Here is a 14,193-nt window from a genome sequence, read left to right on the forward strand (position 1 = left end):
ATCCATGTTCTGAATTTAGTAGAGACAACAAACCCATTTCCTGCATGCTACAAATACCTACATGCAGACACAGTCCCTTTCTTTTTGCTTTCTCTCTTAGGGATCATTCCAGTGTGTGTAATTGTGCGTTATGAAAAATTCAAGTTCTTGTTTTCAAGATTAGAAATTCTACTCTGTTAACCGACAAAGTTGTGATATTACCTCAGCTGTTCCATGACTGGATAAAATCTTTAAAATAGTTTAATCAGAGATGTTCTAATACTCTTAATTCAACAGCAGGCTTATGATCAGAAGAATATTAGACGACGTGTCTATGATGCCTTAAATGTCCTTATGGCCATGAACATTATTTCCAAGGAGAAGAAAGAAATAAAATGGATTGGCCTACCTACTAATTCAGCTCAGGAATGTCAGAATTTAGAGGTAAAATGCGGTGTACTTTTCTCATTTGCAGCATTTCTTTAATCTTGTTTTCTGATTACTCGGGAGGAACAGATTCCCTCACTTCCGTTCCAAGATGGTGGCATGCCTTCGGTTCCACACAGCGTTTCATTCTGGTTGGAGACCTAGATTTTGGAGTGGTGGAAAAATTCATTCTGCACATGTGGCTTTCAAAATCATAACTTTCATTACTTGTGCATTTGCAAAATTTCATAAGTAAAAATAAATCTGCAGGTAAAGAGCCTCCCAAGTGCTGGCGGAAGACAGAGGGAGTAGACAGTTGACAATTCCTCCCAAGTTCTGGAAATATTCCAGAACACTGTAACTAATAATGAAAATTTGAGTTCCACTTTAGGGAATATTTACAGTGAAGTAGAACCTTGGAATCTAATAGGGTCAGATTCCATAAGCACCTCTGTTTAATACCCCTTCAGTCTATTAATGACATCACTGTATGAAACAGATACATTTTTGGTTGAATTATTTTGATTGTCTTTTAAATAATCTCTGAACAGGCTTATGTATCATTTGATGGTAGTTAGATCTGGGTGGGTGTTCAAGATTTTCTTGTATGCAGAGAGAGGGTTTATGGCTGTTGCCACACTGTCGTTGTTGTTTAAGAACAGCAAATGATGTTTGGAATTCATTTCAGCAGATATGAAATCTTGGATATTAAAAAAAAATCTAAAACAGCCGATTCTCATGCCGCCTTGTGAACTGCTTTGGAATCTTGCCTATGTTTCAAATGTATAGGGTGCTGCTTTTTGAGAACCAAGTATAAAGCCCCCTTAGATTCACAGAATGAACTTCTTGGTTCCTTGGTGTGATGGGATGATGAGCTGCTTGTGCGTAAAATCCTGATCCCTCAGAGTTTGGCTAAGTTCCCAAACCTCTGTCTGTGATGGAGCTCCTTAAGCGTGGCTCCATCAATCGCTCGTTGAATCGGACAGTGGGCGTTTACGGAACTTCTTCCAGCATAAAAGCTCCTTAACGGAAACACGTCTTCTGGACTCTCGGCGTGACAGTTTCCGCCGAGGAGTGGGTGTTCCTAGGGGAGGTCCTGAAACCCCCCCACTGTTCTCGCTAGAAGTATCTCTGAGCTCTCCCTCCGACTCACTTTCCCTTGGAACTCCACTTCTCCCCCTGCTGGTCCCCTCCTCCGCTGAGTGGTCTCTCTCACCCTCCATGAGCCCTTTCACCTCCTTCGTCTCAGATGACAGTTCCCTGACATCCACCTCCCCTCCAGGGCCCCCTTCACCCCCTTCCCTCCCCTCCTCTGCGGGAGGCGAGGGAGCAAAACCCCTGAAGGAACCTCCCTCATCTTCCGAAGTTTCGAACACTTCCCTCCACCTTTTGCTGTTCCCGGTTTCCAAGTACTCCTCCTCCTCGGAGTCGGTACCTCCTTCCAACTCCGATTCCCTGAATCCCTCCAGTTCCTCCTCATCGTCGGTGGTGCCAAAGTACTCCCTTCGGAACCTCGCTACTGGCTGAGGTTTCCTGGGGAACCTTTGGTGGAACGTTTCGATCAAGACCTCGTCATGGATCTCCTCTGCCTTCACCCAGGTGTTTTCTGACTCTGGTTCCCCTTCCCACGCGACCAAATACTCCACCTGATTCCCCTTCCACCTGGAGTCGATGATTTCCGCCACATAGTTGCGGCTTTCCCTTTCTTCTATGGCTGGCCCCCGTGTGGATACCCCTTCACCTTCCCCCCGGTATGGTGACAGTAATGACCTGTGGAATACTGGGTGCAGTTTCATGTGGTTCGGTAACCGGAGTCTGAAAGCCACTGGGTTGATCTGTTGGATGACCTCAAATGGTCCCAATCTTTTGGGTCTCAATTTCTTGCAACCCCCCTTGTACGGCAACCCTTGGGTTGATAGCCAGACCCGACTCCCCACCCTAATTGTTTCACCTTCCCTTCTGCTCTTGTCTGCCTGCCTCTTATATTCTTCTTTGGCCCTTTCTAAGTGGTGTTGGAGTTGACGATGGATCGCTTCCATTTCTTCTACAAAAAGTTCAGCGGCCGGAACACTCCATCTCTCTCCTCCTTCCCCTGGAAACGCCCTGGGGTGGCACCCATAATTAGCCAAAAATGGGCTCATCCCGGTGGACACATTCTCTGCATTATTGTAAGCAAATTCCGCTAGTGCCAACTTTTCGACCCAATCGTTTTCTCTGTCATTGACATAGCACCTCAGGTATTGTTGAAGGATACCGTTTGCCCTCTCCGCCTGCCCATTGGTCTCAGGGTGCCTGGCAGTCGAAAAGTTGACCTCTACGTGCAACAAGCTCATAAGCTTCCTCCAGAATCTGGACGTGAACTGTTTCCCTCTGTCGGACACCAGCCTCAAGGGGGCGCCATGCAGCCTAAAAATATGTTCTACAAACAATTTCGCTGTCTCTTCCGCCGTGACTGCATGTGAGCAAGCTACAAAGTGACCCATCTTAGTTAACTGGTCTACTACGACTAGTATGGCGGTTTTCCCCTGGGATTTGGGCAGATCAGTCATAAAATCTATCGACACCGCCTCCCACGGTCTTTCTGGTGTGGGTAACGGTTCTAATAAACCCGCTGGTGCCCGCCTTTCTCCTTTGGCTCTCTGGCATTGGTCACACCTTCTCACATACTCCCGTACATCCTCCCTCACCTTGGGCCACCAAAACTCCCTGGTCACCAACCACATGGTCTTGTGTTGCCCAAAATGCCCCGCTGTGGGATTGTCGTGCAACTGTTTGAGTACTCTCCCCCTCAATTCCCCTTCGGGTATATATAGTGCCCCTTTGTAATACAATGCCCCGTTTCTTTCTTCAAAACCTCCGGGGTCTTCTCCCTCTCTCCTTAAACCTCTGAGCTTATCCTGGGCGTACTCATCATTGACCGTCCCCTCTACCAGTTCTCTTTGCCCCACCCAGGCCGCACCACACACCCAGTGGTCCTCTGGGATAATATGTCTCTCTTCTGGCGCTCCCTCCCCCTCCAAATATTCAGGTTTGCGAGAGAGAGCGTCCGCTCTGATGTTTTCTGGACCTGGCACGTAGCAGATTTCAAAATGGAATTTGGAGAACTCCTGGGCCCATCTCACTTGTCGTTGGTTGAGCACTCGTGCTGTTCTCCAATACTCCAAATTCTTGTGGTCCGTACACACTTGCACCTTATGCTGTGCGCCAATTAGTAAGTGTCTCCATCTCCGGAACGCTTCGTGAATGGCGAGTAGTTCTCGGTCATATACCGTGTAGTTCCTCTCGGATTTGTTCAGCTTACGCGAAAAGAAGGCACACGGTCTCCATTCCGACTTATTGCTCCCTGGCTGAAGCAGCACTGCCCCCACCGCCCGGTCTGAGGCATCAGTTTCCACTCTCATGGGTTTTTGTAAATCCACATGCAGGAGCTGTTCTTCCGAAGCGAATGCCTTTTTCAATTCCTCAAAAGCGTGCTCCGCCTCTGCCGTCCAAACGAATTTCTTCTTGCTGCTTAGACAGTCCGTGATGGGAGCCGTTAAGTGGGCAAAGTTCTTGATGAATTTACGGTAAAAGTTCCCAAACCCTAAGAACCTTTGCACATCTTTTTTGGTTTTCGGTGTCTTCCATTCCAGCACCGCCTGGACCTTGCCTGGATCCATGGCTAATCCCTTGTCTGATAAGCGGTACCCCAGGAATTCCACCTCCTTGGTGTGGAACTGACACTTCTCCAATTTCACCCACAACTGGTTTGCTTGCAGCTGGCTCAGCACTTCCCTGACATCCTTCACATGCTGCTCCTCATTCTCCGAATATATCAGCACGTCATCGAGGAATGCCACGCAATTCTTGTAGAGCAAAGGTCCCAGTACATGGTTCATGAGCGATTGAAAACAGGCGGAGCCTGATTGCAATCCGAATGGCATAACGCGATATTCGAAAGCCCCTAGGGGGGTGAACATCGTTGTCTTCCATTCATCCCCCTTCTTTATTCGTATCAGGTTGTACGCTCCTCTCAAGTCCAGTTTCGTGAATATCTTTCCCTTCCTCACCCTGGTCAAAATGTCATCAATCCTGGGCATGGGGAAAGTCACTGGTTCTGACACGGCATTCAGGGCCCGGTAGTCCACGACCAATCTCGGTTTATCCGTGTTTTTTTTGTCCACAAAAAACACTGGACTGCCCCCCACCGCTCTGGACTCTCTGATGAAACCTCTCTTCAGGTTTTTGTCAATAAACTCCCTCAACTCCTGCATTTCCCTGTCTGACATGGCGTACAGCTTGCCCACGGGTAGCTGGGCCCCAGGGACCAGGTTAATCTGGCAGTCAAAGTCTCTATGCGGTGGTAGTTTATCTGCTTCCCTTTCGCTGAAGACCTTGCTCAGGTCAGCGTATTGTTTGGGCACCTTCCCTTTGTTCGCCACTTCCGTCCCTGCTATGGAGGCTTTTGCCCCTTCTGGCACCTTTCCCTCTTTGCAGTGTTCCAGGCAATGTCCTGACCCAAAGGACACCACTCTCTGATGCCAGCCCACTAGCGGGTCATGCAACGCTAGCCAGCTCATTCCCAAAATGACTGGCGCCCCTCCCAGGGTGGCTACATTGAACGCTATCCTTTCGGTGTGCCTTGCCACCCTCATAACCATTGGGACGGTCTGTAGGCTAACTTCTCCCCCCAACAGCTCCCTCCCATCGATCGTGGTGACCTGCAGGGGGTTGCTTAAAGGGATTGTCTGTATCTGGTGTTCCGCTGCAAACTCCTTGCTCATAAAATTACAGGAGCTGCCTGAGTCTAACAGCGCCTTGGTCTTTAGTGGGTATCCGTTTGCCAGCTCTAGCAACACCTCTATTACTAGGGCTGGTCTTGGAGGTTCCGGAGTGGGCACTTTTACTGCTCCTTGGCCTGTCTGCAGTGCCCTGACAGAGGCAGACAGGCGTTGGCTTTTACTGGCTCCTGGACTTCCTCCTCCTTCCCCCCAACAGCCCCTGCCATCCCTTGCCATTCCTTTCTTTGCGGGCAGACTCTGGCAAAGTGACCTGGCTGCTGGCAGAGGTAACATTTCTTGGCGCTCTTTCCCTCCTTCTTCCTCCCTTCACTGGGATTTGAAACTGCGCGCGCGCGCGCTGTTCCAACTTCCATCGGCTCTCCGGGCGGGAAACTTGGCTCTGGAATCTCTGGAATGCGGAAATCCCTCCAACGCTCTCCTTTCCCCTCCCGCTTCTCCAAGGCTCTTGCCTCCTGGCGCGCTCCAATGGTCAGCGCTGATTTGGTCAGCTGGTCCATAGACTCCGCCCTGGGCGCCCGGGAAAGTTCGTCTTTCACCGCCGAAGAAAGCCCCTCTTCAAATAGCATTTGAATGGGTTCCGCCGATAGGTCCCACCCCAATCTATGTATCAACATTGTAAACTCAGTCCAGTACTCACGAACCGATCGGCTCCCCTGTTTGCAAGCCATCAATTGTCTGCGTACCAGTCCCTGTTCAATCTCGCTGGAAAACATCAAATCCATGGCGCGAAAAAACTTCCTCGCGTCCTTCAGCATGTCACTATTCCCTGCCATCAGGGGCCTGACCCAGTCTCTCGCCCCTCCTTCGAGATGGCCAATCACAAACGCCACTCGCGACGCCTCATCGGGAAAGTCATTAAACTGCAGTTCAAGAGCATACTGCATCTCTGTCCTAAAGGCTTGGTAGTTCCTGGGGTCCCCCCCAAACTTCTGCACCATTCCTGGCATCTTTCTTGCTAGTGTAGCGCCTTTTGCCTTTTCTGCATCCTGCGCCCTCCTTTCTTCTAGCCTCGCCGTTTGCATTGCTAGCTGGAGTTCCAACATTCTGTACCTTTCTTCCAGAGTTGGACCTCCTCCAGCTCCTCCTGCTCCTCCGGCTCCGGCTGGGTCACTCATGATGCCTCTCTGCACAAGCTGCTTTCAGGGACTGTCCGATTGCTGTGATGGGATGATGAGCTGCTTGTGCGTAAAATCCTGATCCCTCAGAGTTTGGCTAAGTTCCCAAACCTCTGTCTGTGATGGAGCTCCTTAAGCGTGGCTCCATCAATCGCTCGTTGAATCGGACAGTGGGCGTTTACGGAACTTCTTCCAGCATAAAAGCTCCTTAACGGAAACACGTCTTCTGGACTCTCGGCGTGACAGTTTCCGCCGAGGAGTGGGTGTTCCTAGGGGAGGTCCTGAAACCCCCCCACTGTTCTCGCTAGAAGTATCTCTGAGCTCTCCCTCTGACTCACTTTCCCTTGGAACTCCACTTCTCCCCCTGCTGGTCCCCTCCTCCGCTGAGTGGTCTCTCTCACCCTCCATGAGCCCTTTCACCTCCTTCGTCTCAGATGACAGTTCCCTGACACTTGGATTTTACCCCACATACAGAGCAATATGTATCTATGGTTCCTTCTCAAACTCACCCAGCTCCTCTCTAAAACTAACAAAGTTTCTTTTCTTAAGGTGGAGCGACAAAGAAGACTTGAAAGAATAAAGCAAAAACAGTCACAACTACAAGAGCTAATACTTCAGGTATTTTTGGAACAGTTGTTTGCCTTACCAAATCACTTTATATTTATTTATCAATTGTCTAATGCATTAAGATGAGCCGGTTTCCCCCTGAAGAACTTTATCCTACATAAGTAAATGACATGACTGGTAATAACAGGAGAATGGGCTGGACAAGTCAACTAAGCAGGTGGGCTAGCAGAAGCCAGGGCAAGGGCTCCTGCTACTGCAAAGGTGCTCCCCCCCTTTTTTTTTATCTGCCTCAGATCAACTCTGGAGGGTTGGGAGAACTCCCCAGAACAGTGCATGGGGATTGGAGAGGGGAGATTTTTCCATCTGGCAAGGCAAAATGATTTCCTCCCAATGGTTTTAATTCACTTTAGCAATAAGGCATTACACAATTTTCGTTCTTGATTATTGTAGGCACCTATATGCAACTTCATCTGATTCTGTCCTGTATGCTTTGTGTCTCCTATTTTTATTTTAGGCCTGCCCTAAAAGATAGAGTAGAATTAAATAATAGAATAAAAATAATTAACTGGAACAACCTCAGGGGTGTTTATTAGACAGTCTTCGTTGCATTTTTCTGGGGTTTCAAGAACAGCAGCCTTTTTACTTCTGGAAAGTACTTCCTCTTGGTAACCAGGCAGTATCTGCATATATGAAATGGCACCAAGGGAATAGGCTTTTCTTCAGCTTCCTGGTCAACCCTACCTGATTAGGCAGATTTTTCTCTTCCCTAACCCCCCACTGTCTTTCCTCATCTTATTTTACTTCTATTTTACGGATGATCTTATGTTTAAAAAGTTTGTGCAGAGTTTATTCACTTTGTAGAAGTTAGATTTTTTCCCATGTTCTGGACTCTGTTTTGGAGCTGGAGGAAAACCTTCCACTTGGGGGTGTGTGTGTGTGTGTGTGTGTGTTTGTTTGTTTGTTTGTGTGTGTAGACTTAAACACATACCACCTAGTAACCAAAAAGGAGGCATTTCTCAAAACTTTAGAGTGCCTAATCCAGAAATGCTTGGTTATAGATACTATTGTTACTTGTTTAATTATTCTTAAATATTCTTATTTAAGAATTAATGCCAAACATGCCTTCACAATTGTTTTCCTATTCTTAAAGAAAATGAAGTTGTTTATATTTAAATCCCTTAACAGCAAATTGCCTTCAAGAATCTTGTTCAGCGAAATCGTCAAGCAGAACAGCAAGCAAACAGACCACCAGCTTCTAATTCTGTCATTCATTTGCCATTTATCATTGTGAACACCAGCAAGAAGACTGTGATTGACTGCAGTATTTCTAATGACAAGTAGGTTGCTAGTAGGGAAACGGGTGTATTCTTCTGTCCTTGCGAATACACTGGCTGCATTTGCATGATAAACTATAATAAGCGATTGGCTCGTGCTTTTCTCCTCCCTCTAGTAAGCATGGGAGCAACAAGCCATGGTACTTGTCTTAGCATTATATATGAACTGGGGAACATGGTTTGTTTTGCTCAAACCAATGTCCGGTAAGCAAAGAAGAAATCTTGCCCTTCATGTTGTGGTTTATTTGAAGCAAAACAAACCAGGACCCCCAATTCGATCATAAGACAGTAAGCCAGGGAACATAGTTTCATTGCTCATGTTCTTGCAAGGGGAGAGCAAAGCTGCAACCCGCTGCACATGTTCATGGAGCTAGCTTGAAATTTATGCAGGAAAATGGACTAATCTCTTAAATACTGACAAAGTTGGGGTTGCAAATTCTGGTTTTATTATTTTCTATTTATATACCACCTAATTGCCTAAGTGGTTTCGAAGTGGCTTACATGTATAAAAACCAATAGAAAAAATACAAATGCACGTAATGAAAATCCACACTAAAACAGTTCATTCAAAATGTTAAAATAAAAACTCGCAGTTAAAAATGTACAATAAAGTAAGCCCATTAAAGCAGCACAGAGGTTAAAACAGGAGGTTCAGTTCAGGAGATTGGGCGTGCGGCTCCTGTGGGATTCCCCCACCTCCCGCAAAAGCAGGGAGAAGGTCTGGGAGAAGCAGACAGGCTGTGCGCAGCCTGTCCGCTGCTCCCAGAGCTTGGTGGGGGGTCATATTTTTTCCCTTGATTTCTCCCTCTGAAAACTAGGTGTGCCCTATGGTCAGGTGCTCCCTATGGAGCGAAAAATATGGTATCTTACTAATATATGAAATATTGAAATATTTGAGACTGCTGCTTCCTGATAGTGTTGGAATTGTATAACAGCATCAAAATGTGCTGTATCTTTTAAAAGTTGCGTATTAGTAGAAGATACACTTGGAAGAAAATTTTATAACCCTATGTGCATAGTTTTTTGACCAGTTTCTACCCATTTTCTGTAGGTTTGAATATCTATTTAATTTTGACAATGCATTTGAAATACACGATGATATAGAAGTGTTAAAGCGCATGGGAATGGCTTTTGGGCTAGAATCTGGAAGTTGCTCAGCAGAGGACCTAAAAAATGCAAGGAGCTTGGTTCCTAAAGCTCTTGAACCATATGTGACAGGTAAGGTTCTGTGAAAGATTTCCTTATATTTAAAACGTGCATGGAAAAGAAACCAAACTGTCATTGGAACTTGACACAACTGCAATATGCAGCGCTATAGGATACAAGTAGTTTGCAAAGCCTTTTATCAGTACAGTTGTCTAAGCAAAGCATTTTCTGAGTGAAAAGTTCTTAAGAACTTCCCTGCTCCAAATGATGGAAGTAAAAGTTCTAATAGTGCAGTAACTTCCAAATCAATGTGGAGTTAGCTTCACCAACATAGAGGTGGATTATCAAGCAGTTGATTGTGAAATTTTAGGTGCCAGGCCAATCCTAGACATCATTGCAGAAAGGAACTGTTTGTAAAGTGCTATGGTGCTATCCTCAGTTGGTGTCAAAAAGAACAGCAGAACATCAGAATTAACAAGGCTGTCCTTGAAATAATTGTTAACTGGATTGGAGTGCATTCTAGGAGAGCTCTGGCAGCCACAACACTATATGGCTGTTTCGTTCTCCACTGCTGGCCTCCATTGATCATGCAGAACGAAAAGCAATGGCTGGCTTGATAAATATGTACTTGTCAGCTATTAGAACAAATTTGAACCAAGTCTGATTTTGTTTTAGCACGTTTTCCCATACTTTTAAATGTAGCAGTTATGAATGATCAATATTTTCATAGGAAAAGTAAGCTGTCATATTCATCCTTGCCTCTGCTGTTCTGTAGAATTGGTTTTATTTACTAAAATACAATGGGGTGTTTTAATGATACACTTAATTTTGTATGCTGTGGAATCCCTTTAGAGAATTAGGCTTTGTACACCCAAACTTATTCCCCCGCCCCCATTTTTCTTCTGCTTTGTATGCACTTCAGAGATTATTCAGTGCTCTTATATTTTAGTGGGAACTTTAATAGGCCGTGTAACTTCTTTTTTTTCCTTTTTTTAAAAAAAATTGTAATGGGCACTTTGTACAAAATTTCACTACATGTAAAAAATATTTGGATTAGATTTGTGTTTGGTACAGAATCAATGCTGCAGAATTCATAATGCTTTCTTCCTTTACAGAAATGGCTCAGGGATCAATAAGCAGTGTGTATGTCTCATCCTCATCAGGTTCAGCTTCAAATGGGACAAGATTTTCAAACAGGTTAGATGGGATTTCTCTTTAAATACTGATAAACCTGGCAAATGGCAAGCACCGTCATTTTTAGAACCCACCCCATTGATTTTAAGGCAGAGCAAAACTGTATTACATACGGCGATATAGGGAAAAACAAAAAGAAACCATAGGGATGAAAGGTGGCAGAAATCACATATATTAACAGTTCACATTCACATAACTAAACAAAAGTTAACTCAAAAGTCCAGATTTCCTGGGAAGCTGGTGTAAGTTGTTGTAAGTGGTGTTCATTTGTATACAAAATAAAATCCCGCTTGACTGGATAGAAGGTATCCGATGTGGCTGTGCTTTGCAAAGTTCAAAGATGGTGTGTAACTTCTTCCGAAACGGCAATATTCCAATTTCTGTATGGTGGGCAAGCGTGCAGTAGCCCAGGCATAGGCAAACTCGGCCCTCCAGATATTTTTGAGACTACAATTCCCATCATCCCTGACCACTGGTCCTGTTAGTTAGGGATGATGGGCGTTGTAGTCCCAAAACATCTGGAGGGCTGAGTTTGCCTATGCCTGCAGTAGCCAATAAAATATATAACGAAATCTTTTAATATAATCATCTTATTGTCATGCCCAAAAATAGGAGAGCAAGAAGAGGGTGTAATTAAGTTGACTGCTTAGTTCCATTAAAAACCAGGGACCAAAAATGTATATACCTACAAATGCTTTCACCAGAGGTAGAAGTATGTTCCCCTAGCACCACAGCTTTGTCAACGTGAGAGGCCTGTGACATTTGCCCTGCGGTCCTTATACCACGTATGATACAGCTTAAAAGTGTGGTTTCCTTGATATGGACCAAAATCGACTTTATTGCCAAATAGAGCATATTACTGTATTGGACCGAACATAAGCCTCACCCGAATATAAGCCACACCTTTAAAATTCGAGGGGGGGAAAAGAAAAAAAGACAATATCCGAATATAAACCACTCCCTTAAAATTCCACAGGCACTCACACCCGTTCCGTTTTACCGTATGTCTGTTTCAGCTGCGATACCGTAAAAGCCATTTTTTTAAGGTCGTGAATTTAAGCCGCACTTTAACTTTTCATGGTTGGAATTTTTTTTGGGGGGGTGAGGCTTATATTCAGGCCAATACAGTACATTCCAAATATCACCACCTGTATTCTCCCCAATATCTCCCTCCCCAGAATTTTTAAACCAACTTAGAGCCTGCAGTGCAGGTTGATAATTGCTTATATGAAGCTGCAACCCAAGCTTTTACCATAGAGGAACAGGGTTTTTGTAAGAGGTCTAGTGACCTGTGCGCGGGTGTGGATCAGCCAGAAAACATGTTACCCAATAAAAATGCAACCAGCCGATGTCCTTGATGTGGGAGGCTTGCTTGGTAGCGGGTGATGGATTCTGGTGGGTTGGATTTTGTTGTTAGCCAGATAAAATCTTAACAGCAGCTGCTGAGACTTCCTAAGGAAAGTGCTTCTTTCATCAAAGTGCACATTTCGCTTTTTGTTTTGCCTAATAGTTTCGCTACGGGACGCAGGTGGCGCTGTGGGTTAAACCACAGAGCCTAGGACTTGCCAATCAGATGGTCGGCAGTTCAAATCCCTGTGATGGGGTGAGCTCCCGTTGTTCGGTCCCAGCTCCTGCCAACCTAGCAGTTCGAAAGCACATCAAAGTGCAAGTAGATAAATAGGTACCGCTCTGGTGGGAAGGTAAACGGCGTTTCCGTGAGCTGCTCTGGTTCGCCAGAAGTGGCTTAGTCATGCTGGCCACCTGACCGGAAGCTGTACGCCGGCTCCCTCGGCCAATAAAGCGAGATGAGCACCGCAATCCCAGAGTCGGCCACGACTGGACCTAATGGTCGGGGGTCCCTTTACCTTTAATAGTTTCCCTAATAGGCATTTTGAAGGAGTTAAAGCCCAAAGGGCGATAATGGTGTAGAGCAGCCATAGGGAAGTGTTGAGAAGTTGGTCCCAATTCATACCCACGAAGGTTTTTTCTTTTCTTTTGCCATTGTGTCCAGGAAGGCACAGCAATTGATCCTGGCATCCTGAGCCAAAGATACGAGCAAAGTCCCTGCGGTCCAGTAGCAACCTTGCATAACTTCAGTTAAAAAAATTTTTTAGGCACATTCCTTTTCTCACCCTTCCTCCTGCATAGTTGTGTTGTAAAAACTTAATGCATTAATGGAAAACCAGTTAAAAGTATTGATCCTAATTTGCTTTTGTTTCAGTGACTACTCAAATGGAGGGGATGGAATGTTAGCTACAAGTTCCAATGGATCTCAATACAGCGGCTCTAGAGTAGAGACACCAGTGTCTTATGTTGGAGATGATGACGATGACGATGACGAGGACTTTAATGAAAATGACGATGACGACTGATATTTTTTGCGTGTAGACTTTTTTAAATGTTAAAATTCAGCAAGCTTCAGGAATAATTCTAGGAAGAGAATTGTCATAAAATTGCCCCATCAAGGAGATACTGGTAAGAGTCCTGAATTTAGAAAATGCTCCTCCAGTAAAGTAAAAAGAATTGTTTGTTTTATGTAGATTTTTTTACATGTGGTGAGGATGTGTGTGTTGATACCAGTGTGTTAATGCAGAACCTTTATTTACTCTTTGCTTAGAATTTTTAACTTGAAGGAAAATGCATTTTGCCCCTAAGTGTTGTTGCTAAGTTTGAAAATGTAGCCACATTTAATGGAAAATAAAATCTGTCCACCTGTCAAAAATGCATACACTGAATGGCATTTTATTTAGAGTGCATTTAGTTGACACTTCGTACTGAAGCATAGCAAACAAATGTTATATTTTGCTGATCATGCAGAGTCCAAAGAAACAAACAAAAGAGCCTCTTTTTAAATGTTAGTTTGCGGAAATTGTGTGAATTTATTTCCCTTTTAAAAATTATTCTGATCATTGTAATTCCATCAAATTTATATATTGTGTTTGCTGAATGTTAGGACATATGAAATACAATTTTTGGCAAATGTTTACTGCCAAGCTGGCACAGCTGTGTAAATGTCTTGAAGGTTTGGGATGAGTTTTGCTTATGATAAAAATTTGCCTGATTTCTTACAGGCAGATTTTGAAAACAATTTGTTATATAGTTGTTTACATACCTATAAGTCTATCATATAAAAGACATGTACTGAAACAAATGTTTATATTTGTTTCTTAAACATCTTCCAGTAATCTATTATAAAGTTGAAATTAAATATAGAGAATGTTTTATGTTTAACTCAAAATTTGTCAATCACTTTTAATACTTCATTTTTTTATAAAAGAAATTTCAGGGCAGGTGGTAGTCTTTTAAAATTTATTCACAAAGAATTAACTGCACAAATACTGTCAGCTGCCTGTTCTAAGACAGTAGTCTTTTTATTGAAACACAAATAAACTTTTCTGTAATATTTTATGGAATATAAGCAGTTTGTTTTACTTGTTTAATTGTGGCACTATTAGTTTTTATTAATAAAAAGCGCGTGGGCATTTTTAACAAGTTCTTTGTTTCTCTAATCAAGATTATTTTCACCTTCTGCTTTGTTGTGTTTTGACTTGTGATATAGTTCTTCAGTTTGGAAGAGTTTCAGAGCTCTTTAAATGGGTAAGTAGGTAGGTATTTATATCTCTACATAAATTGTGAGACAGACTTTAACAG

At 44.1% G+C, this 14,193-nt stretch overlaps 1 protein-coding gene across 9 annotated transcripts in view; it reads left to right on the plus strand.

The window, feature by feature from the left end:
* The window catches only part of TFDP1 (transcription factor Dp-1), a 32,514-nt gene extending 18,480 nt beyond the window's left edge, over positions 1-14,034 (plus strand). For 5 of the 9 annotated variants that reach the window (XM_083610862.1, XM_083610861.1, XM_083610859.1 and 2 more), the window contains exons 7-12: positions 277-423; positions 6,851-6,919; positions 8,054-8,205; positions 9,254-9,420; positions 10,464-10,545; positions 12,764-14,034. In XM_083610862.1, coding sequence (XP_083466988.1) covers positions 277-423; positions 6,851-6,919; positions 8,054-8,205; positions 9,254-9,420; positions 10,464-10,545; positions 12,764-12,914 — 768 coding nt within the window. In that variant the 3' untranslated portion in view covers positions 12,915-14,034. The remainder of the gene's footprint in view (positions 1-276; positions 424-6,850; positions 6,920-8,053; positions 8,206-9,253; positions 9,421-10,463; positions 10,546-12,763) is intronic. The other 4 variants (XM_083610865.1, XM_083610864.1, XM_083610867.1 and 1 more) reach the window with 1 other exon arrangement.
* Positions 14,035-14,193: the final 159 nt, after the last annotated feature.

Source organism: Podarcis filfolensis (genome assembly GCF_964270895.1).
Source record: "Podarcis filfolensis genome assembly, chromosome: 4".
Taxonomy (NCBI): Eukaryota; Metazoa; Chordata; class Lepidosauria; order Squamata; family Lacertidae; genus Podarcis; species Podarcis filfolensis.